The 26,957-nt window shown below is 40.0% G+C and overlaps 1 protein-coding gene across 2 annotated transcripts in view; it reads left to right on the plus strand.

Moving 5' to 3' along the window:
• ANTXR2 (ANTXR cell adhesion molecule 2) overlaps positions 1 to 26,957 on the plus strand; it is a 370,587-nt gene that overhangs the window by 251,347 nt on the left and 92,283 nt on the right. For both annotated transcript variants that reach the window (XM_082263608.1, XM_082263607.1), the window contains exons 13-15: positions 15,596 to 15,691; positions 18,433 to 18,480; positions 21,237 to 21,329. In XM_082263608.1, coding sequence (XP_082119734.1) covers positions 15,596 to 15,691; positions 18,433 to 18,480; positions 21,237 to 21,329 — 237 coding nt within the window. The remainder of the gene's footprint in view (positions 1 to 15,595; positions 15,692 to 18,432; positions 18,481 to 21,236; positions 21,330 to 26,957) is intronic.

The raw sequence follows: 26,957 nt of genomic DNA on the forward strand, positions 1-26,957 counted from the left end.
CCGTAAGGGGAGTTCCTTTAAATTTGCCCTAAATATTACCCTACGGTATTTTCAGCATCTGACCCAACTGGTTAAGCTGGGGTTGCTATATTGAATAAAGGGAATAGCACACTTCAAGTCCACTCATCCACAATAGATACCCAGGGGCGATTCATTCTTCTCAACTGCCAACATGACAAAACCCCTTTTATGATCCTAAATGTAAATGCCCCTAATTTAGGCCACATTGGTTTATTTTGATACTCTATATCCCCTCTTCTGTCAACATCACATCCTCTTACGGTAATAGGAGGGGATTTCAATTTGACTATCTCCCCTTCCAGAGACCAGAAGTCACTCCAGGACCACCAGCCTTCTAGGAAAACTATCAAGCAGTCTATTTCCCTCCGCCAATGGATCAGAGAACATAGACTGTTTGATTCCTGGCGGATAAAACACCCAAGTAGCAAGCAATATTCTTTCTTCTCACCGGTACATAACACCTTTACCAGACTAAATTATTTTCTAGTCTCAAATCCACTTCTACAGAAGATAATGGAGTCAGATATCATTACCAACTCATGGTCGGATCATTTCTTTCTGACCCTAGACCTCCTTATAGATAGCTTTGTTTCTCGTACATGCTATTGGTGATTAAATGATAATCTTCTTCGCCAAGCCGATATCAAAATTACTATCTCAGAAGCCTTAGAGGAATATGTCAGGCTTAACAAAGGCTCAGTCTCCAAGATATCCACATGATGGGAGGCTCACAAAGCCTACATTAGGGGCCAGTTCATAGTAGCAGGCTCTCGCCTTAAGCGGAATGCAGCTAAGCAAAAAAAACAACAACATTGTATTGCAATTGAGCTTATTACCTATCCCTCAGTTGCTAATTTACGAATGGTAGTGATGCTCAGAAATAAGCTGAAGGCCTTGGATGTTGAAGGCATTGTAGACAGTGCAGACAGTGCAGAGAGCATAGAGAGGAGATCGGGGACTTCGGACACACACCGGGAGTGACCCAAGGAGGAAGTGTACACCCTTATTGTAAAGGAGCCATAGTAGGATTATTTAAAGAGTACTTGCCTGGATAGCAGAGTGTCTGGAGACCATTACAAATTCCCCAACCTGATCTGTAATATTCTTACATTTGGTAAGAGTCTCAAAAACACTTTTACACGAGGTGAAAGATAGGTCCCTGGGAAGAATTTTGCTGTGCCATACTGGTCTGTGTCATCTTTATAGTGCATGCCAATTTATCAGCTGGTAAGGGTACCATCACCTTATCCACATCACGCGGTGCTGTGGGGGATATGATTATGCAAATCTTGCACCTGTTTTAATTTGCACTTTACCACTAAGAAGATTAATCTGCACATGTTTATGGACTTTATTGGGACTGTTTATTTATCACCCATTCATCTTTATATATTTTTTTAGAGAGTGTTTTCACATTCACATTGCAATATTGTTGTGTATCATTTATGTATTTATCAGTTTAATGGTTTACACACATTTTATACATATTTTTCACTTAGTGTTTTTTTCTTTTGAAATGTGATGATTTTTGTATATATATCAAGCGCACCTATACACCATTCTCAATCTTGGTAATGTGCTGACTGCTGTCTTTTATAAACTCCGATTGCTTCATCACTACCTGCTGATTCCTGGGCTTTGCTTAGTGATGAGGATGCACACAGGATTTACATATCACCTGTTGGCTTGCAGTCCTTTGCTCATGTGTTTGTGCTTCAAGGTGCATCTCTGCTTGCTATCTTCTGTTTTCCATGTTCCTCTGTGCATGACCTGGCTTTGGCTGACGACCATCCTGGCTCTTGATTTCCCTTTTGGCTGATGACCTTCCTGGCTCTCGATCCCCATTAGCTGATGACTTTCTTGTGACTACGCTTCCGTCTAATCCCTATCGGTTCCTCTGCTCCCGGATCCGAATTCGCTCACCTCATGGTGGGGCGACCCTGAGGACCGTGACCTGGTGCCAACAAGCAGTGAAGTCCATCTCCACCATCAGGAGCTCTGGCGAACACCGGTTGGGGCTTAGACTCTGCACTTCAGGTTAGCCTGCGTCTTCCACCAGGGTGACCCCTTTACGCGTTAGGCTCAGCTACGGGAGGCATGACAGTACACATGAGCCATGAATCCTGAGGATGAAGGTACCCCTATGCTCCCCATGCTGGTTTCCAGGCTTGATCAGGCGTTGCAGACGTTGCTTGAACGCACAGCGCACCTCACCCCGGGTGCTGCTAGGCCGGTGAATCCTCCTGCTGCCGCTTCTGCTCCCGCACCTAGAATCAGTGTTACCAGAGGGATTACTGGTTCAGCCTCTCTTCCGCAGTGCTATGGGGGGGATCCAAGTCAGTGTCGTGGTTTCCTAAACCACATAGGCATTTATTTTGAGATGGTTCCTCAGGCATTTCCCTCTGACAGGTCCAAGGTAGGCTTCCTAATCTCGTTGCTTTCAGATAAGGCCTTGGTTTGGGCGAATCCCTTATGGGAGAACAACAAACTTGTAATACCCGAATACCCGATTTTTGTTGCCTCCTTCTGCAGAATATTTGATGTGCCTGCTCGTTCTGTCACTGCTGCTAAGCTGCTTCTGTCCATCCAACAGGGTATGCAAACCATGGTCGAGTATGCCATTGAGTTTAGTACCCTGGCAGCAGAGGTGGGCTGGAACAATGAGGCCCTGGTGGCGGCCTTCTCTCATGGTGGAACAATGAGGCCCTGGTGGCGGCCTTCTCTCATGGCCTCTCTGATACGTTGAAGGATGAGATTGCAGCCAGGGATCTCCCTGACGAGCTCGAGGCTCTCATTTTCTTCCTGATCTTGATTGACACCAGGAGAGACCATATTTTAAGGAGCGCCTGCGGAGGTCTCCTACCAGATTGACTCCTGCATTTTCTTTCCCACCCGTTCTGTTCCTACCTCACCTCCCACGCCTCCTGGGGATGGTGCATCTGGCTGTGAGCCAATGCAGCTGGGGTTCACTCGCCTTTAGGAGGCTGAGTGGGCCTTTAGGAGGAGGGAGGGCTGGTGCCTGTATTGTGGTCTGGGTAGGCATTTTCTGAAATCTTTTCTCCCCCCCCCCATCCGGGAAACGCTCGCATCTAAGGTCCTGTCGGGGGCAGATCTTAGGTGGAGTTTCCTCATCCCCGGCTACCCGTAAAGATAAACCGCTATTCACTGTTGTCCTGTCCTGGGCAGCAGGTTTGGTGGTTACTCAAGTGCTAGTAGACTCCGGTGCTGGCAGTTACTTTATTGACAGTATGTTTGCTGCTGCAAATGCCATATTCTTGCAGTCCCTTATTTCTCCATTTGCCATCTATGGTGATTGATGGCAGACTTCTGCAACCAGCACAGGTCATCCATGAGACTTTTCCGGTTGACATGGTGATAGGCCCTTATCTAGTTCCAGGTTATGTCATCCCCACACTACTCTGTTGTTTTGGGGTACCCCTGGCTTCAGAAGCATAATCTGACCCTTGATTTACATTCGGTCGAGATTCTCTCCTGGTCTTGAGAGCTTGAAAAGTGTGAATTCCACTTGTCTCAGGTTGCCTTCTTGGGCTTCATCATTTCTGTTGAGGGTTTCTCCATGGACCTTACTAGGAAGGGCAGCGATCCACACAATTGTACACCTGCAGCCATCCAGGCCTTTGAGGTCTTAATATTGGCTTTCACATCGGCTCCCATTCTGTTTCATTCTAATCCTGGGTTTCCCTTCATCCTAGAGGTGGATGCTTCTGAGTCGGGAATAGGCGCCCTTCTGTCTCAGCGTCAGACGCCTGATGGTTCCTTACTGCGTTGTGGTTTTTGCTCCAAGAAGCTGTCCCCAGTGGAGTGCAGTTACCAGATTGGAGATAGAGAGCTCTTGGCCATTATCCTGGCTCTCAATGAGGGGAGACTAGCTTGACGGTTCGGTGGTTTCGGTTCTCATTCTCACTGATCATAAGAATCTGACTTATCTCTCGGATGCCAAGAGGCTCACACCCGTCAGGCCAGATGGGCCTTATTTCTTTCTTTACTATGTGGTCTCCTACTTGCCCGGCTCCAAGAATGTTAAGGCTGACGCCTTGTCTCGCCAGTATTCTGAATATTCCAGAAAGAACTCCGTGCCGACACCGGTCATACCCCCAGATCATATCCTGGCTGCCATTCGTACCAGCTTAACCTCTTTTCTTGGGGAGCAGATTTTGGCCGCCCAACTTGATGCTCCCACAGAGAGACCTGCTCGCAAATGTTTTGTACCTGAAGGGTTGCGTGCACATACCACAGTACCAAGACTGCCGGTCATCTTGAATGAACAAAAATCAATGTCCCACTCGGGTGGTGGCCATGGACATATATAGTATACAGTGACACATCCTAATTAAATTGTCAAGGGAAAATTGTATTGGTTTGGACTGTACTGGCACGTAATAAAAAACAAGTATAAAATCAATCAAAATTTATTAAAGTACTCATATTAAAATGCTTCAATTACAGAAACAAAATTACATTAACATGTGCAAGTAATTTTCAGATGTAGACACAAAACCGTGTCTAGACATAAATAACAGCGCTATGCAGATGGATGCCAACTACCAATTCCATATCACAAGTGAGTAGAAAACATAACTTTCCTTGATGTATCCGTTCAAAGTCGGTATTTCAGTAAAAGGAGTAGTTTCAAAGACAGTGAATTTTGGTAGTAGGCCATGTCCATTGCTAGGCATCTGTGAAATCGCTCAGGCTCAACATGTTTCGCGCTTGCGCTCTTCCTCAGGGGACTGTTAATGAGCGCGACATCCAGGACTAAATTAAGAGTGGGGACACATCCATGGGCATAGTTCTTATATGAGGATATCCTGCTGAAGTCAGCAGAATCCTATGCTCAAGAAATGGGGGATGTAGTTCCCAATGTAATATAGCCCCGTCCGGTCCCTATGTGTCCAAGAGACCATAGGGGATCTCTCACATCCCCTGCCCGTCCACCAAGTAGTTTGGCCAGTAGAGGGTGTGCTTGTTGACCCGCAATCTCATCCTCAGGGTACCCACTCCTAAACTGGCATCCCATTTTATTGGGCCTTTTCGTATACTCCGTAAGGTGAACCTGGTGGCTTATGCCATTGATCTTCCTCCTGGCATGCGTATCTCCAAAGTCTTTAACGTGTCACTTTTGAAGCCACTGGTTTGCGATCCCTTTACTACTTCTCTTCCTCGCCCTCGTACAGAGGTTTACTTCTTTTGAGAGATATTAAAGGAACACTCTAACCACCATGACCACTTCACAATATCCTTCCTACTTTTAGTGATCTGTCAGGCTATAAAATTAACACAACTAAGAAAGAGGCTTTACCATTAACCACTTCCTGACCACCCACCGCATATTTACTGCGGCAGGGTGGCTCTCCTGCACAATCCGACGTAGGGATACTAGGGGGCGAGCGTGCACCGCCGGCAGGATGCTCCTGCCCCCACTCGGCAGCCGATGCGTGTGTCAGGCGGCTCCGATTGCCATCTGACACCCGCGATCGTTCCCCGCTGAGAGAGAGTTGTAAACACAGCTGACCGTTCTTCTCCCTGGAATGGTCATAGAGCCCATGTGATCCTTCTATATAGGATCACATGTCTCTATGGTCATTTCAGAAGCCACGCCCCCCACAGTTAGAATCACTCCCCTAGGCTCACATTTAACCCCTTGATCGCCCACAGGGTTAACCCCTTCCCTGCCAATATCATTATTACAGTAACAGTGCATTTAGCACTGATTATTGTAGTAATGTCACTGGTACCCCCAAAGGTGTCAAAAATGTCAGTTAGGGGTCCGATCTGTCGCAGATCGCCACCATTACTAGTAAAAAAAAAACAATAAAAATGACATAAATCTTTCCCGTAGTTAGTAGAAGCAATAACTTTTGCGCAAACCAATCAAAATTATTATTATTATTGCAATTTTTTTTTACCAAAAATATGTAGCAGAAAACAAATTGGCCTAAAATGTTAAAAATTTAGATTTTTTTATTTATTTTTTTTGCGAATGTTATATATAAGAATGTGAAAAATATAGGTTTTTTTTTCAAAATTGTCGCTTTTTTGTTTATAGCGCAAAAAATAAAAATCGCACAGGTGATCAAATACCACCAAAAGAAATCTCTATTTGTGGGACAAAAAGGACGTAAAGTTTGTTTTGGTACAGCATCGCACGACCGGGCAATTGTCCGTTAAAGTCACAAAATAGGGCCTGGTCATTAATGGGGCAAATCCTTCCGGTCTTAAAGTGGTTAAAAATTCCCTCTTCCCAGCAGTCTAGGTTACAACACAGTTATACTTCCCATTGGTGCACCCAATCGATCAAATACTTAGGCACCCATATTACTCCAGATTACTTCCATCTTTACACTGCTAATTTCCCTCCCCTATTCAAAGCAATATGGTCCTTCATTAGAGTTGAGCGGACACCTGGATGTCCTTGTTCGGCGGGTTCGGCCGAACTTGAAAAAAAAGTCCGGGTCCGTGTCCCGGACTTTTTTCGAACTTTACCCGGACACCGAACCCCATTGAAGTCAATGGGGACCCGAACTTTCAGGCACTAAAATGGCTCTAAAACACCAATGGAAAGGGCTAGAGCGCTTCAAATGGCAGCAAAATGTAGTTAAGAGCATGGCAAGTGCTCTTAAAAAAAATTCCCCTTTAAATAAATGTTTTAATAGCAGATTAGAACAGCAATCTGTAGTGAAATATAGCTGAACGCTGCACACAACTGACTGATAAAAATTGATTTTTTTCTCCCTCCTCCTCCTCCTCAGTGGGCTCAAGTGAGGGCAAAAAGATTGTTCACTGCACCACCCCTCACACAGCAAAATCGATGTAGACTGTCCCTGCCTAATCTCCAGCCTGTTCCTACTATGCTCAATAAGATCGTTCACTGCACCACCCCCCACACAGCAAAATCGATGTAGAAGACTGACCCTGCCTAATCTCCAGCCTCGCCCTAAAATGCTCTAATAACTTTCCCTGCCTGCACTCCGACCTGTCCCTGCATTCTTTTCTGACACAATTTTTCACAGAATCACTGTCTGTCCTTAATCAGCAGCCAGCACGTATGATGTGTGCTCTGTCCCTAAACTACAGCAGAATGACGCGGCGAGCTGGGGCTCTCGAACTTATAAAGACATGGTCACATGCTTCAGATGGCCAATCACAGCTACTAATACATTAGTAGGCATGGCTGTGATGGCGCACACCAGTTAAACGCTTGTTGATTGGCTGTTGAAAGCCCGCCATTAAAAGCGCGCCATTACATACAAAACAGGAAATATAGTAACAAAAATCCAATTATTCGGTACGAACACGAATAATACAGTCCGTGTTCGCTCAACACTATCCCTCATATATCAATAGAATCCCTATGATATCTCTTTCTTGGGTAAGATTAATGTAATAAAATTTTCAATTTTATCAAAACTACTGTTTCTTTTTCGAGACGTTGCCAATAGCTGTACCAAAGGACCAACTAAGGAACTTACAACGTCTCTTTTTTAGCTTTATCTGGCGCAACAAAAAACTTAGAATAAGACGCTCTATTCTCCATTCCCCTAGATCCAGAGGTGGCTTAAGTGCCCCAGATCTAACTAAATACTACTTAGCCACCCATCCCAGACAGACCCTATCATGGATGATCAGGCTCCTGGGGAATCGTTGGACAGAAATTGAACTTAGCCAAATATTTCTGATACATTTCTCCTCTTTATTAAATTCCACAGAATTTTCTTCTGGACTACCACCCCCTATTAATCTATAAAATTCCATGACTTTTTCAAGGAAAATATGGCGCAAATATAAAAAAACATATTCCCTAACACCACCATGCTCTTATTTGACTAATGTCCTATATAATCTTGCCATACCTGACAATCTGTCATACACTCATATGCTGCCCTGGGCACAAGCTGGTATATTCCAACTAAAACATCTAGGTAATCCAATCACTCATAAATTGATGTCCTTTCGAAGACCTGAGAAATCAGAAAGATACCCGGCCACCTCACTATTTTTATGCTTATCTTCAGTTTAAACACTTCTCCCATACTCTGAAACCCACACTGTCCCTAGATCTACCCACAGACTTTGAACGCATTTGCATACAAGGCACACTTATTATATACATTATAGAAATTACTCTCAGGCACTATACCCCTGGAAGAAGACACACACACACATATATATGAGAAAATGGGTAGACTCTCTCAAGTGTCCCATACATTTAGTCAGCTGGCGAATGATCTGGGAAGCCGCATCCAAAACCTCCAGATGTGTAACTTATAAAGGAAACATTTACAAAACTTTGATGCATTGGTATAAAACCCCAACACTTCTGCATGCAATTAATCCATCCATTCCATCATCATGCTGGAGATGCACTGAAGATGTTGAATCCAGGGTACACATGTTCTGGTCCTGTCCCCAAATACAGCGGTTTTGGGACACAGTGAAGGGAGTATTGGAACAAGTCCTAGATACAGACCTACCTCTAGACCCTATGCATTACCTTTTAGGCCTTCCATTTAAAATTATACAAAAAGCTCCAAAATATTGGCCGCACATATTCTAACAGCAGCTAGATTCCCAGGCACTGGACACCATCACAAAATAATCTCATTACCACCATATCTGAGATAGGAGCTATTGAATACTTAACAGCCCTAAATGAGGAAATCCTACTCCAATTCAATAAAGTATGGGGTATGTGGGACACCTCTATCTTTGGCTCCTCTCCCACATTCACCTTTGGCATTGCACGATTCCCCAAAGATTCCTAATTATAATTTATCTATCAGGTTGATCTTTGTTCTTTGATTCCTTTGTCTTCCCAAGATGTGCAAGCTATGGGTGCACAGCCTGGAATAAGCACCCACTCATAGACTCAATTCTCCTTACCCACCCACCCCCTCCCTTGTTATAGTTATACAGTACATATATTTCTTATGAGAATTTTTCTTACTTTGTTTTGTATTAAATCATTTGACAGGTCTGAGTCCTGTATATTATCACTGCATGCTCTCTAGAGTATAAATGTATGCTCCTGAACTGGCTAAGCCGGCTGCACAATTACACTCAGATTACATGTTTCACACAGTTTGTAAATATCTGTTTGGACTTCATTACATCATTTATACAATTACATTTATACAATGATGCTTACTATGTATACACTGTTCTTGTTTTACTCTTAATAAAAATTACAATAATCAAAAAAAAGATAAGCACATCACATGACTGATTCTTTGCTTTTTGGTAAATCTTTATCTTAGTGGTGCTTCTGGAGCCTCTTTTGCATTCCAAAGGCTAACAATACATGGAGTGCTTTACTGCCTAGGTGGGTGTAATGGCATCTGTGGGGAACTCCAAGCTCATGCCAATTGGTAAGATAACATTAATTGTTACTTGAGAGTTTTACTGATATTTGAAGATACTGATGAGAATTTGTGGTTTCAATTAGTATTTTATGTTTGTTATAGATCTTTCCTTATTATACCCCAGAAGAAGCAGGCTTACTAGCTGTGAAATGCATTGGGTCTATCACTCTGCAACATTATGGATCTTGAGTGGAAGAACTTATGTTTACCATCTTCATAAATGTTATTGATACACTGTATTGTGATACAATGGCATGAGCATGCTAGTCTGAAATAGGTGTCCTGGAAATTTGAGAACCTATGTTCAATGTATCAATAGATGTGACTATTGATAAATAATTAAATAATGTGGCCTTAAATAAACATAATTCTGATGAAAAAAAAATAGTGTGATTTTAAGTGTTTTACATATGTTAATGGAATATACATATATATATATATATATATATATATATATATATATATATATATATATATATATATATATATGCGATAAAATACATTCGTGTAAAAGTAATATTTGTTATGATCAAATTTATTTTTGTGGTGCCTTAAAAATCCATCCTTTTTTTTTGTTGGGGGGAGAGGGGGTCTTTTTGTCTATTTTTTTTAGATGTGGTACCCTACACTTGAGATCAAAACGTGGTCAGAGCAGTGGAAACTGCAGTTCAATGTTTCTAAATGTAAAATATTGCACATAGGGAAAAGTAATCCCTTGACCGAGTACAACATTGGGAATACAGTGTTGGGCAGCATTACAGAGGAAAAAGGTTTGGGGGGTTCTTTTTTCAGATGATTGCAAAATGAGCAAACCATGTGGCCAGGCAGTGGGAAAAGTGAATCGAATTCTAGGATGCATTGCTAGAGAGGTCACCAGCAGGAGGAAGGAGGCCCTGATTCCCTTTTATAGACCTTTAGTGAGATCTCATTTAGAATACTGTGTCCAGTTCTGCAGATCTCGCTTACAAAAAAGATATTGATAAGATAGCATGAGTCCAGAGATGGGTAAAAAAAATGGTGAGAGGTCTAGGGGAAAAAACATATCAAGAGAGACTTCAGGAGCTTAATATGTACAGTTTGGGGGAAAGAAGGGAATGGGGAGACATGATTGAAACCTTTAAACACATCAAGCGGGTGAATAAGGTTCAAGAAGGTAGTATTAGCAATATCAAACCAAGATCAAGAACATGGGGAAATGACCTCAAACTAACTGGAGGAAAGTTCAAAACTAATCTTAAAAAGTATTACTGAAAGAGTAGTTGGTGCTTGGAATACAGTAAATGGCTTCAAACATGCTTGGGACAAACATAGATCTATACTCAGATAAAAAAAAGTAAAAAAAAAAAAAAAAACTAAAAAACATGTATGAAAAAAAATGCACAGACTCGGTCGACCACTTGGTCTTTTTGTATGCCATCACTTTTCTATGTTTCTGTGTTTTATCACCTGTAAAAACAATGTTTGAATATTGAATATGTTTGAACATTTTTTGGTTGTTATCAGAAATAATAGGAATTAATTCATCAATTATAACTTCTGAAAAGTCCTGCCTAACAGGCATAAGACAATGGGCATTTAATATGCATCTACCAGGCAGTTGATAGGTGTAAGAACCTAAGCAGATTTTGGATAATTTGGATTGTCCCTGTTTCAACAAGCTAGGTTTCTTAACTGTAGAGATCCAGGCTGAAAGTATACTTTTCTTGCATCGTGTTTCCAATCTCTATAATCCCTTTTATCTTGATTTTTATCAGTCTTCTCTCAATTTGCTTGGGGGTAATAAACTGAGAATTTCCTATGCACAGTTTTTCCCCATTAGGGAAGGGTATAGACTAGGATGAAACAAATTGGGGTCCATTGTCACACATTAGTTATTTTGGGTTAACTTCCCTTTTGAAAACTGTGAATAAAAACATAATTACAGTCATAGATTTTATATTTGAAACATGGAATTTCTGGCAATTTACTGTATTTATCTATTAATGGTAGGGCAATCCAGAAGTCCCCAAGTGCCAATGTGAAAGGACCTACTATACCTATAGCAATCTCCCAAGCAGAATAAAGAAGTGGGACTGGCTGGAGTGGTGCAGTTTGTGTGACAGCAGATTTGTCATGACTCTGACAAGTAATGCAAAATTGAATAGTAGTTGGCACTTGGGCATCTATGCCTGGCTGTCAGTATAGTTTATGTAGTCTTTGCCTTGCTCTTACAATTCCTTAGTACTCTCTTAAGGTCTTTGGAACTAGTAGGCAATGAGCTGACAATGAGACAATGATGCGACAATATAGTCATCGGCTACGGGCAGTTGATGTATAATCATGTAGTAAAGAGGTCTAGGGGAAAAAACAATGGTAAAGCCATGGAAATAGATACAATTTATTGTCTGGTTTTGCCATTTGCAAAAGCCATGTGTAGAGTGTCTTGTAATGATGATTATACTGGGCATGCAAGACAAACTTGTTAGAACTCAAATGAAACCACTTCAACCCCTTCATGCCTAAGGGTAATACAAAAGTAATTGCCTAAGCACAAGTTTTCAACTTTGACATGTGTTATTACACTGAAACCGTACATATCATCACAACTATTTTGTGCATTCAGGTGGATAATACCTTGTTTTTTTTCTGAGCAAATTGGGCTTTTATTTGGTGGTAAATGGTAATGGATATGTCCTGATTTGCATTTTTTATTATCAAAGTAAAACTTACCCAAAATAGTAAAAAAAAAAATAATTTAGTTAAATTTAATTGTATATTTCTTGTTACTACCATAACCTACCACCCAAAAACAACACAAAATCAATTTTTCTGCTTCTGACGGTCACAGAGATACCACATATATGTATTTTATTTGTTGTTTGTGCCTGTAGTACAGCCCAGAAACAACAGTGAGCATTTTGCTTTTTTTTTTTTTTGTCCTACCTAAAACATACTGACACTGATACTAACTGACGCTAATACTAATTTAAATAAAAAAAAAATCCTGCCCAAAATATACTGACCCTGACCTTTGACCCTAACCTTGACCTTTGACCCTTACTTGAACCAAACACTAACCCTGGCACTGTCCTGGACCTTGATCTAGGTATTTTTTTTTAATTTTTATTATTATTGTTATTTATTTATTTTTTTGCACACACTTTTTCTTTTTTTCCTCTGCAAGGAGAGAGAAAGATACAATGTACCTTTCTTCTCCATTCACAGAGAGAGAGAGAGACAGGGGCATGCTTCACAGTGACTGATCAGGGGCTACCACAGCAATCAGGTCACACAGAATCAGGAGTTCCAGGTCCCGAATTTTAGTACAGGGCCTGGGGCTCTTGGTGGGACCCCAGTCTCTGTTCTGGGAGTGCACTGTGTGGCACACTTCCAGCACAAAGACAGATATATATGCAACCCCACAGCAAAAAGCGCAATCCAATGAGGCCGCGTATATGTGTTATGTCATTATGAAGGGTTAACATCCCCATCTTGTGTTCTAAGAACTATGGGTAAGGGTAACCATAACAATCAGCAGTAACATTTTATAAAACTGATTTACAGTATATTGTGTTGTTTAGGTAAAATTGAGTAGCCTTGCTGACCATCTGGCTATACAAATTCCTGCTTGCCTTAGTGCCTTTGTGGTGAGCAGTGTAGTTAAAGAAAGAGTCCACCTGCAAGGTAACCTGTCAACCACACTGCAATGTTATCCTTTTTTCTGTTGCCCAAACTCATGCTAGGGCTTCTTTTTCTACTTTTTTTCTGTCTCTGTAAAGGTTATGGATGCAAAGGCAACAGTTTTTTTCTACCTGATCTACATGGAATTATGTAAGAACCACACCGAGGCCATAGCCTGAAGCATCTGTAGTCGCAGTAGTAGGTAGAGAAGAATCAAATAATGCTAGCAGTAATCTTCTCATGATGAACTGGGAACTGATCTTTTAGCTGTACTGGGTGACCTGTGACCAAACCATGCTTACATTTACAGTAGACAAAGTACTGCTCCCAATGGCTCCACAACTGAGGCATGATTGGCAATACATTTGAAATACCATAATGTATGACCTAAGAAAGCATATAAGGTCATAAGGTCTGAAATTCAGATAGAGCAGGTGTTTGTATTACAGCTGTCACATGGTCAGAATCAGGCAATAGTTCTTCCACAGTCCCCAGGTCATATTCAGGCAAGAAAAAAAAAAAAAAGAAACTGGTAGAAGTGTATAAGCTGTCAATATATGGAATGAACTAAAGTCATACAAGAAGGAAACAGCAGCATAGTGTACCAATAGATGCTCATTCTTCTTTTATTGCATTAAGCAACTACTCATAAAGCTATCACATAATCCAGCTTCCAACATATATCTAATCTTGAGAAATTGTGGATTTATAATAATTACAAGCAATCTTGTAATAGCTTTTCCATGCTTTTGCCTACTACAATAAAATATAAGTGATTGACTGTGAGTATGCCACACTGATGGTTATGTGTTACTGTTTTTTCTTTGTGGTGTAGTACAGGTACCCACCGGGTGCTTGTAGTCCGATAAGCATCCTCACAACATACAAATGAAAACACCCTTGCGGTACTTTTGAAGGATGGAATAGCTTGCTTATTCACATATCACATCCAAAATGCATACCTTTTTTGAGCTTGAGATTTTATAACTTCAAGAACAAGACACAAAATCAAGTGATCACTGCCCATGGCATTATGGATTTGACTGTAATAAAAACTTACATCACATTAACACTAAAGGAGAGTTTGAACCATCAAATTCAATGTTAAAACAGTATGCTTTGTAACACTTCTCATATTGTCATTGTGTTTGATGATGCAGTTCCAAATGATCTGCTCTGGGAAAGTAAAGCCTTGAGGAATGGGCAGGAATGGATGGTATAGCAACATGGAGGAGTCTTTTTAAAGAAGCAGACCATGTTAAAGTGAACAATTCTGAAACTGTATTGTTTAGGTCTAACTGATTTTAGCATCATGGCTGGCGGATTCTGTTGGGCTTCAAGATGGTCACTTTATTTTTATTTTTTTAATTCCAGCTTCATTTAAAACATTTTTTGTCTCCACATTCTGTGGTTAAATTGAAAGGAACTGGAGTCATGAAAGTTACAATAATTGGATGTTTAAGTCACACAACAAACTAGTACTGCACTATACAGGCATAATGTCGGTATTCTTAGATTGTGATTGCACATGGCAAATTGTCAAAGATCTGGAGCTATTTTAATCTTATATGGACTGATTAAATGTACATTGGTTTGTTTAATTCTGCAGATATTAACAATATATTTTTAAGCTACAGCTTGTTAGGGATTCATCTAATCAGATATACTAAATACTGTATACCCGTTTATGATATTAGTGTTTTTCAACTGTGAATTCACAACATGTGCTATGGTAATTTGGACCCTTGTTAGAACTTAGTTGACACTTACATGACCAGTACCTATAATATGACATATAAGCAATTTTAAAGTGTAAGGGTTAAACCAAAAACACTATGGGCTTCATTTACTAAGACTGGAGAGTGCAAAATCTGGCACAGTTGTGCATGGTAACCAATCATCTTCTAAGGTCAGCTTGTTCAATTAACAAATAAAACCTGGAAACTGATTGGTTTCTATGCACAGCTCTGCTAGATTTTTCACTCCCCAGTTTTAGTAAACCAACCCCTATGTTATTATAAACAAGGTAACAAATTACTTTAAGCACATCTATGCCCAAAAAGAAAAACATAATTTAGTGACGCTCACCAGTATTTAGATTTGATAGCTGCATTCGATTTTTTTTTTCAGTATTTTCACCTGGTAGTCCAAAAATAACACAATTCCTGTCTCTGTGTGGCTACATATACATTGTATCTTAGGAGGTTACCACTGTATATCTGACAACAAGTATTTTACATGCTGTAAATATTTCTAGCCTAAAAAGAATAAGTGTAATGCAGCCACCACATCTAAGGACTGGTAGGCTTCAATATGATACATTTTTGTTGGGTTTAGTTATGCTTTAATTATGATATGAAAATAATCAATTGCAAACACATCATTATATTTTACAGCTGCTCTAGTCATCGATGTTCATCTTTTTTTTTGGCACATATACGATTTATTTTTGACTGGTGATCTAAGTGTTTAGCTAGTTAACACTGGAATGTATTGTATGTCTATATTTTTATTATTATTTTATCTATTCACAGGCTAGTGGTTTGGCTGCTGTTATTCCAGTACTGATAATATTGCTCCTTATTGCACTCGCGTTATTTTGGTGGTTTTGGCCCCTCTGCTGCAAAGTGGTAAGTAGTAAATGTAAATAAATATATACTAAAATATTATTTGTTTTTCTTTCCGGCATAAAAAGATAAACCATTATCATTGCAATCATGATGGCGCCAGGAAAGAGACAATAAAAAGACAGTAAATAAAAATTGTCCTGCATATGGTGTCTTGAACACAAGTGATGAGCCAGATGTTTACAAATTCCCTAAAATCATTGCCTTTATGTTTTAGAAGAGATGGTTGTAGCAGTTAACAGCTTAACAGTAAAGCATTACCTGGTCCATCCCCACTAAAATATTTTAGAAATGGACTACAAATGAAATTGGTGGTTCGTAGTCCATTATAGTCTTTCATCTGTTATATTTTAATCCACTGCAAAAAAAAATATGACATTTCTTTTAGATATAAAACAATATTCCATTTAATCTATAATTGAATGTGTTTTAGCCTACCGCTGATGGTTGTATTTCTATAGTATTGTCTTGCAGACTAGTGCTAATAGTTTTAACATTTGTAGCTTTTATAATCTCTTGTACAGGGTATGTACTTTTTTTGATGCACAGCGTTTGCATTTAGATATCTTAAGTGTAGCCAGATTATCATGAATGCAATTTTTAATTTGTTATTCAAGCTGGGCAAATAAATCAACATCAAAGCAATCATCATTTGTCTCTAAAAGCACTCATAAACAAAAAATCTACCGGTAATGCATACATAAGCTGTGGTTATTGTTTTACATGTTTTAATGTTTAAAACAAGGAAATGAAATCATTTTGTAATTATCTACTGTTTTATCATCTTCCTGTATGTATAAAATTGTAGTCTTGCTTATTTCCTTTTAACCTACTGTATGTATTTTCAAAGCAAGCTACCACTAGCTAAAACAGAATGCACGTTACATTTATTAGAAATAGAAATTACTGTTAAAGAGGAGAACACATAGAAATATAGATACTGTTTTTAACTGTTCTTAAATAGATACATTTGGAACAAGAATTTTAGGAACAGTTAGCACAGTTGCTAAAACACAATAACAGATGATAGCAGGACTGAGCTTATGCTGGGGGCTTGCTGCAGTAAATGGGATGAGGGCACAAATGGGCTATGTGCCTTTTTATTACACTGGAAAAGCAGCTTTCACAGTGTAACTTGTTGTGCACAACCCTGCAGTACCTGTTGAATGAATAAAGGCTGTAAACAGCTGTTGCAGACTTCATTACCTTATATCTATCTTCATATCCTTACATTTTTGGGTTAGTGCATATCCTTTGATCTACACATCATTTTTCAGTTTTAGAAAATCCATAATTGAAATTTTTTTTTAGTTTATGTGTTTATATTCAAGCATTTGTTCCTTTAGATTTCTACATACAAAATAGACAAAATTAAACAAAATGTCTTCTCTTCATTTATAAAAAATTGTACTTTTTACCAAAAGATGTAACAAATCACTGAAAAATCCATGTCCAATGTCTGTCTTGGCACTCTACACATGCTGCATAAAATCGATCTTCCCTGTCCTGTTTTCTAAGGATCATACAACTCTGGGGCTGGTCGACTGTGTATGTCATTTATTCAACCTTTTCTGGCCTAGCTACTGTATGTGTGGTCCTACCAGTCACGGTACTACCACTATTAAATATATTAAGCGAGATGCAGCACCTTTTCCCAATGAATTGGTATGGGCAATGCCAGCAGGGGTAGTCAGGACGAAGATGGACATATAGTGCTGCGGAGACTGTTGGTGGCCATAAGGGGTGCCCGCTGCTGTGTGTCAGCCAATCAGGAGGGAAAAAAAGGGGTAGGACAAGAAAAGCAGCGCCACCTCAGTGTAGATTAAAAGGTTATTTATTACATAAAAACAACGTAGTAACTCACACAGAGGAAATCGTTGATCAGCAAATGGTGATGGTTCATCTGCAACACTGCAGGGATGTTCGGGAAGTACTGTGGCGGCCGTGGTCCTGGCTGTGCCGGTGGAGTCCGACACTTCCTGTGGTTCTGGCAGCGTTCAGTATCCAGGCTTACATCCAATAGTGGCAGGGGGGTGCTCGCGTTCGGAGCATGCATGCTCCTTCCTCAGGCGATGCATGTGTATATGTACCAATCAGGAGGGAAAGTCCAGGACAGCCAAGTCTTTCGTACAACATTGCTAAATTGAGAGGGGCTCAGGTAAGTATTAGGGGGGCTAAGGGGGCTGCTGCACACAGACAGTTTTTTAGCTTAATGCAAAGAATGCATTAAGCTTTAAAACCTTCTGCTTTTACAACCACTTTAAAGTGTTGTTGCTGAAGTCAAGTGGGCATCCCATAACCTCCATCTCCATCCAAGTTATTAACCCTCAAAAAACAAAAACAAATCTGCGGACTGTTCTCTGTCTCTGGAGTGCCTGTGAAAATTTGATATGCCTGGCTGTGCAGGGTGGGAAATCCAAGTTCATTGCGGCTCCTTAGGGGGTGCGTTACACCTATATCAGTCAAGCTACTGTACTTTGTTGAACATTGAATTGCCTGCATTTAACTCTTTATATATACCAACAATAGCTTGTGGTCTGTTACACAGTATATAGCAGAGAAATATCCTAAATTGCACACACCTATTGATATTGCTTCACAAAAACTACACTGCAATCTGCTATGAATGAACTTACCTGTCAGTTGGGATGCAGTTTGTAGTGGATTAAATGCAACTTTCTAGGCATGGTAGGTTTCGGAAAATTCAGTATGTGTTCATGTTTCTATTTATTTTTTTTTTCTAGGTTATCAAGGATCCACCTCCACCTCCACCACCAGCACCAGTTGAAGAGGTACATTAGGTTTTTATTCTCCAATCCTAATGAACCTAATTATTTATTGCATCTTCTAGCTTTTAAACTTTTGGAAAACGTGAATTGCAAATGTAATAGTAAATGTAATGTATTTGATTTATTTTGCTTACATCAGTGATGGTAAAGGTGTACCTCTGGTCCTTTATCTCTGGTTCACACTAGTGTGACTTCTAATGCGACTTGAGATTTACAAGGGAAAACTCAGGGTGCCCCACAGTAGCGCCAGAACCTTTTTGTTTGTGGAGCATCCTTTGTTTTTTCAGTTTGCGTTTTGATGCATTTGCGGCGTGACAAATGCGTGTCAAAACACGCGTCTTCTAACTGCGATTGTGGTGTTATTAATAATCAGGCTGTATTCACATATGAGCTTTTCTGAACACACGGCGAACCACACAGAAAATATGAGCTTCATTGTGCATTTTAGAAACGTGCTGCAAACATGCATCGTGCTTGCATTGCCATGCATTCACAACTGGGCATTTCAAAACATGTGCCAACCTGTAAAAAAAACACTTTGCCATGTGTTTTGAAAATACACTGCAAATACAGATCATGATTGCGTCGCCATAATGACATACTAAATTGGATTGGGGTGTCATTAACAATTAGCCGGCATTCAAATCTGTGTGTTTCCGAATGTGTATTTCCAAATAGATTATGGCAAAGTAAGCACTATGTGCTTTTGTAGTACATTTCCGAAATGTGCAGCAAAGCATGTTTTCTGTGCAGGTTGCAGTGCATTCTGAAACATGCAGATGTGATTGCAACAAAACACATTACAAATGTGGCCAAATGTGCACTGAAGAAACGTGCAACACTCTACAAAGAAAAGGTTTTTGAGCTACTTTAGGGCTTTTGTCGCACGTGGACATAGAAAGCTGGCGCACAGGTAAATCAAATGATAATAACCGGTAAAACGTATTAAAATACAATTAAAATGCAATTAAAATAAATATAAATAAACCATGGATGGTTCAAGGAGTCAATAGTAGACTGTAAAAATTCAGTAATCCACACTAGGGCTAAGGAATCTCCTCCAGAGTGAAGGCAGCTCACAGGTCCATATGAAATAAAGAGAGAGATAGGAGAGCGCCTCTAAGTGTAATATTTAATAATCCAAAGTACATAGCACATTTAAAACTCACATCAAAGTAGGAGGAATAAGGTGAAGCTCTTCGTGGAGGAGACTGCTACAGCGGCTGGGAGAATACCGGAATTAGAGTTCTTTGATTGATCTTCTATCTCAGTACAGCATGGTGTCTTCAGGGGGGATATAAGCTGCTTCCGGCTCTCAGCTGTGCAGTCCACTGGTGGTGGCTGGGTTATGACATCACCGTGGAGCCAGGGAACACAACGCTTTTCCGAACATGCGCCAGGCTCACACAGAGCATGAGCGCTCCTTTATCAAGTGTCTTGATAAAAGACTATTGATAAAGGAGCGTGCATGCTCTGTGAGAGCTTCACGCATGCTCGGAAACGTGTTGTGTTTGATGTTCCATTAAAGATGTTAATGGAATGTGCTTGGAAGGTGAGTTTTTAGGCAGCAAGGATGACCTTAAATAGGAAGTGAGGGTTAAAAAAAAAACTGATCTAATCAAAATCACATTGGCATTGCTTCTTATTTAATGCTGACATGACTTCTGTGAGTAATGTCGCATTGAAATCCCATCAAAGTTGCAAGCAAGTCACACTACATAGTCGCACTGGAAATTGCATGAAAATTGCATCATATTAGTATGAACCGAGCCTAAAGCATAAAACGTCATAATATATATCAATACAACTTAGAAAAGTAGGTCCGACACTGCAAGCCTTCAGAGCGCATGCGTAATGATGTCATCAGCTGCATGCACTCTGAATTTCTACTAAAGTGTGCAAGTTCAGGAGATAGTCACAGTACCTAAAGGTAAGCTATATTATATGATTACCTGTATGTACGAGTACCAGCATATCTTTATGTATTATTACCATTATTATTATTTCTAAACTGGTCACACCTCATATAAAGTCCCAATTGTTTTGAACACCCTTGTGTTCTTTTGTTTTATTGTATGTACAAGTGGGTGGTGTAACAGAGTTTAAAGGAGAATTAAAAAAAAAAAAAAACAAGATCAGTTCAACTCACAAGTGTTCTTTCTTCTTTTTTTTTCTTCTTTTTTTTCTACCACTACTATTTCTTTATCCTGGCTTTTGCCATTTATAAATCCAGCACTTTAGAAAATGGATGAAAGGTTTAGCACTGGGAAGCTCTGTTTGAAAGATAAAGAGTACATTGTATATACAACTATATAGATCAGACCAAAATGATGGACAAATGAGGAAAGAGGGACAGAGGGACTTTGTTCCAAATCAGGGACAGTCCCTTTGAAATCAGGGGCAGTTGGGAGCTCTGCATTGGGCCTGATGAAATTATTTTCTTGTGTTCTGCATGGCATGAGTTACAACTAAACCTGTTTAGAGGGATACATTAGCTATGTTAGACACCATTAAAGATTCAAGTTTAGAATGAAATCTCTTTGCTTGTGAGACATGAGTTTATGGAAAATGAGGAATGAATACATAATGGGCTTGTAAGCAAAAACTAAAATAGAAAATGTGTGTTTTGCTATATAAATTACTATATTAATATAACTAAATACTAATTATTTTTAAAATAATGCAAATTGTGTTTGATACCTTGATGAAGATTTTGAATTCAGTGTGAAAATCAACTGCCTGTGTTTTTATGTACATAGGAACCAGAATCACCTACAGCTAACAAGAAATGGCCCACAGTTGATGCTAGTTATTATGGTGGTCGGGGTGTTGGAGGCATTAAGAGAATGGAGGTTTGTAACATCATCCTTTTTTTTTTCTCACTGTATACATTATTTTTATACCTGCTTTTAAGAATACTGTTGTAGTATCAGCTTTATAAGAACAGGTTTACAATTTACTTAATAATTCTGTAACTAGAAGTTGCAGACCTTGCCAAGTCTTGATCTGGTGGTCCTCATAGCATGCTATGTCCTGTGTACGTTAGTCCTGCCTAATTTCTGTTGTATATTTTAATAGAATTACACACTGTAAGGTCTAGCAGGCCAGGGTTATTGAGAAAATATTTCCATGTTTCAAATAGAATTTTTTTCAACTGTTACATTTATTTGTCTTTAAAAAATAAGAAAGCACATTGTGAAATTTCTAAATAATAGCACAGCACAAGGGCCAGGGTTGTGCATTAATGTGATTGTAAAGGTCATTTTTTTTTAATATTAAAATAATAAACATGGTATACCTACCTCTCTGTGCATTGGTATTCTACAAAGTAGCCCTAAACCTGCTCTTCTCAGGTCCCCCACTGTCCTCTTCCTCTTCTTGGTGGGCCCCCATAAAAACTATTTTCTATGGGGCCCATCTGCAGGCTTGCTCCCTCGCCCTGCTGTTTGCATCTATTGACACACACACTGCAGCTCAGCTCAGCCCCGCCCCCTCACTTCTGCTGTTTCTTGTGTCACTTGTGAATGGGAAAATTGGCAATAATGGTGGGGGCAGCGCTGGATAGAATTCTGTCAGGTAAGTGTTTGGGGCAGGGGAGAAGATGCAACGACAGATAAAGGTTTTTTTTTTTTTTACCTTAATGCAGAAAATGCATTAATGTACACTGCTCAAAAAAATTAAAGGAACACTTTAAAAACACATCAGATCTCAATGGGGAAAAATATCATGCTGGATATCTATACTGATATGGACTAGGTAATGTGTTAGGAACGAAAAGATACCACATCGTTTGATGTAAATGAAAATGATCAACCTACAGAGGGCTGAATTCAAAGACACCCCAAAAATCTAAGTGAAAAAATGATGCAGCAAGCTAGTCCATTTTGCTGAAATTTCATTGCAGCAACTCAAAATGGTACTCAGTAGTTTATATGGCCTCCACGTGCTTGTATGCATGCCTGACTATGTCAGGGCATGCTCCTAATGAGATGATGGATGGTGTCATAGGGTATTTCCTCCCAGGGACCAGGGCATCACTGAGCTCCTGAACAGACTGAGGTGCAACCTGGTGGCAGTGGATCGACTGAAACCTAATGTCCTAGGGGTGTTCTAATTAATTTATATCAGGCGAGCATGGAGGGCCATTCAATGGTATCAATTCCTTCAGGAACTGGCTGCAGGACCCACTGAACGCAGGACCCACTGAAATAGCTTAGTGTCTGACAATGGGTCCAAGGATTTCATCTCAATTCCTAATGGCAGTCAGGATGCCATTGTCTAGCCTGTAGAGGTCTGTGTGTCCCTACATGGATATGCCTTCCCAGACCATCACTGACCCACCACTAAACCGGTCTCTCTGAATGATGTTACAGGCAGCATAATGTTCTCCATGGCTTCTCCAAACCCTTTCATGTCTGTCATATGTGCTCAGGATGAACTTGCTCTGATCTGTGAAAAGCACAGGGTGCCAGTGGCGGACTTGCCAATTCTGGTGTTCAATGGCAAATGCCAATCAAGCTCCCCGGTGTCAGGCAGTGAGCACAGGGCCCACTAGAGGATGTCAGGCCACCAGGCCACCCTCATGAAGTCTGTTTCTGATTGTTTAGTCAGAGACATTCACATCAGTGGTCAGCTGGATGTCATTTTGTAGGGCTCCGGCAGTGCTCATCCTGTTCCTCCATGCACAAAGGAATAGATACCAGTCCTGCTGATGGATTAAGGACCTTCTACCGCCCCATCCAGCTCTCCTAGAGTAACTGCCTGTCTCCTGGAATCTCCTCCATGCTCTTGAGACTGTACTAGGGGGGTCAGAATACCTTCTGGCAATGGCACGTATTGATGTGCCATCCTGGAAGAGTTGGACTACCTGTGCAACCTCTATAGGGTCCAGGTATCACCTCATGCTATCAGTAGTGACACTGACCCTAGCCAAATAAAAAACTATTGAAAACAGTAAAAAAATTCAGTGGCCACCACCTCTAAAACCATTCCTGCTTTGGGGGTTGCCTCATTGTCACCCATCTAGTGCACCTGTTGTTCATTTCATTACCACCAAAGCAGCTGAAAATGATTAACAGCCCCCTCTGCTACTTAACTGACCAGATCAATATCCCAGTAGTTTATTTCACTTGATGTTGTACTTTGTAACACTGATTAAAAAGTGTTCTTTTTGCCTTTACAACCACTTTAACCTCTTTGGTGGTATGATTTTTTCAGATTTTAGGTGCTGAAAGCGGTACCCATTTTTGCATGTAAGGACGAGCAGCTTTACATATGATTTTTTTTTACTGTGCATTCTTCTTTATAACATCTCGGGTATGATAAAGTTTAAAACACAAAATCATAAATTATAATATAGTAAATAACTATAAATAATAACAAATAATAATATATTAATAATAATACTTTTTATTCAATAAATTGTAGTAAATAATATAATCAAAAACACTGACATTTGTTTTGGCCAAACAAGGATGCAATATTAGTAGTCATATTGCTTCAGTAAATGTCCCGGGTATGGAAAATTTTAAAACATGGTACAGCACAAAGTCCGACGTCACAATCAGGATGATAGAACTGGATTTATTTTCGGATTTTCCTTCCAGTGTCGTCACGTTTAGAGCAGCAAACCACACACATCCTTGTGGGTGCAGACTTCTTTTCTGTTGGTGGAATGTGGTCCATAAAGTGACGACCAATCAGGCATTCGGGGTTCACAAGGCCAGCAGCATGACGTCCTGATCTATTTACAGTCGTTGGTGTTTGATGCTTGAGAAATATAAGTTTGGCAACTTTCCAAACAAAGTCCACATGAACCACAGGCCTGTCACTCTTTTTTATTTTAGCAGAATGAATGTGTTCCACAAACACTGTTCAAGAAGATGCCTGAAGATTTTTTTGTAATTTTTATTTTGTTGTTTTCTCATTGCCGGATAAAATGTCATGGCCTGGTCAGATCTGTCCACACCACCCATGGTGTTGTTGTAATCCATCACAAGTTGTGGTTTCATTATGTCTTTTCCAGCTTTGTGTGTACCATGACAGTATTGTGAATTGTACTCATTAGGCACACATCTTTTTTGTCGTGCCATCTCAGTGCCATCATTTTGCCTTTCTTCCATGCAACTATTTCTCCTGCCTTGAGCTTTTTATTGCCAAACGTTGGCGGCGTTTCATGCCTGTTAGCCCTAACGGTCCCATATGCATCCATCTTGTTGTGTAGAAGGAACTCATAAGAGTTCTGGAGAAGTGTAAAAATTGTCTGTGGTTACACAGTACCCCTGATTCAGCAATGGCTCAATCAAAGTAAGAACCAAAGCGGTTGCCATTCCATAACTACTGAATCATTTGTTGAATTTGGTTCCTTTGCCGGTGTATAGGACCAAATTATATATGTAACCAGTGCTTGATTCACATAGCATGAATGATTTAATGCCAAATCGTGCTCTCTTTGACGCTATATACTGTATCCAGCTGAGTCTTCCTTTGTAGCCCATTAGACTTTGGTCAATACACATGTCTCTATCTGTTACATAGGTCTGCTGGAAATTTTTCAGAATAATTTGATAAACCTCCCAAATTTATTTGAGTTTTGGAGCTGGATGAGAACTCTCATCAAATTCTTTATTATTTGCAAAGTGCAAATATTTCATTATGAGAGAAAATTTATATTCTGACATGACGGTGCCAAAAAAAGGAGAGGCTAGTAATTTGTTGGTTGTCCAATACCACTTCTGCAGGGGTTTCCCAACCACTCCCTGAAGAATTATTAGGCCCAGAAACTTCCAGATGTCCTCTTTGGCCACTGGTTCCCACATTCTGCTTCTTGAAAACCTCTGATGCGCAGCAGCTTGTTTCTCCTGGTACCGATTTGTTTCCGTAAAATTTTTTTCAATAACCTCATCGGTCAAAAAGAGTTGGAGGTATGCCAAGGGGTTGTCATCCTCACCATCCACTTTGATACCAGGTGCTCCAGTAAACGGGAATCTTGGGGGCGCTACGTGCTCTGTACTGCAGTCAATCGAGCACCAAGTCCGCACATCGCTGGGCACAGTCGCAGGATCATCGCTGAAATCACTTTATGTGTCCGATGACGAACTTCCCCATGAATCGCTATCACACAATTCTATAAGCCATTCTGTGTCACTGTCGCTGTTTTCCAGCAGGTCATATACCGCTTTTGAGGTGGCAGCAAGCTTTTTTGATGCCATGGTCGTTCTGCAGTTTCCAGACACAAATTACAGTAAAACTGCAGGCAAGGGCACTGGAGAAAGCAAACTAAGGTCAATTTATTTTATGTAGTAATGTAATCCAATAGGATTACAATGTACCAGTGTGTTTGTGTTTTTTACTTTTTGAATTTGCCGCCGGTTCCACCCCCCTGCGACGCGACGCTCGCAGGGAATGGAAGCAAGGGCACACAGATCCAGGCGGAAGATCTAGCCGCCGTACACTGCCGGAATACATCATGGGATCCCGGGGACAATGTAATTAACCTCTTCCATGATCCAGCGATTTCTCCCTGGTGGTATCCCCGAGTGCGGCTCGGGGTTACTGCTAATGTTACTGAAATTCCACCCCGAGCCACACTTGGGAATACCGCCAGGGAGGTTACCTTATAGTAACCAATCATAGATAAGTTTTACCTTTGTTAAAGCTGAACTCGAGCCTTACCTTTTGTCTTGCACAGTTGTATAGGCTGCTTTCCTGCACAGAACTTGGCTAACATTAGCATATACTGTAACATTTAATATTGTAATTTAACCAAAACATATAATAATCATTTTTATTTATCAGTACTGAGGCAGATTGCTGTATTTTTTTTTTTCAGCATTGGATAGAGCAACATAGCCTTTAGGTAAAACCTTTCCATTGCATTACACGCTTTAGTTTAGACCCAGTTACATCCTGTGTACAATACAATGGAAAGGTTATATTTAGTTTTATTTAAGGTTTCCATTAGTAAGGTGATGCGGGGAGCAAGTAGGAAGCAGGTAAGGAAAAATCTAAACAGTTCAATGGAATGCTGATTTTTGATTGACTATTATAGGTTTTGATAAAGCATTCCATGTAACTTGTCAGCAAAGTATCTAAAATGCTTTCATTTTGGCATTGTGATCTATTACACTCTGTACTGTTTTAAAACTAATTTATTATTACATATAGCTGTATGAAAATACCAAGTTAAACAAACAGTTCTGTATTACAATTTACTCAGTTTTTAATAATTTTGATAAAAAGAAAGCTGCAGCCACAATACACAACTTATATATTTGGTGGTGCTGCAATGAGTAAGTTGCATTAAATATAACTGTGCTGTGGATCATGTCCTTGAGGCATCAGTTTATAATTCCCTCATAAAGAGGTTATGAAAGAATGTTCTTTGTTTCTTTCATTTGAAATGTACATCAGATGAGATTACAACACACGATTTCCGTTACACTTGTGTGTAGAGCTTTGTTTTAGAGTTATGGAAAAAA

Source organism: Pelophylax lessonae (genome assembly GCF_965119305.1).
Source record: "Pelophylax lessonae genome assembly, chromosome: 1".
NCBI lineage: Eukaryota > Metazoa > Chordata > Amphibia > Anura > Ranidae > Pelophylax > Pelophylax lessonae.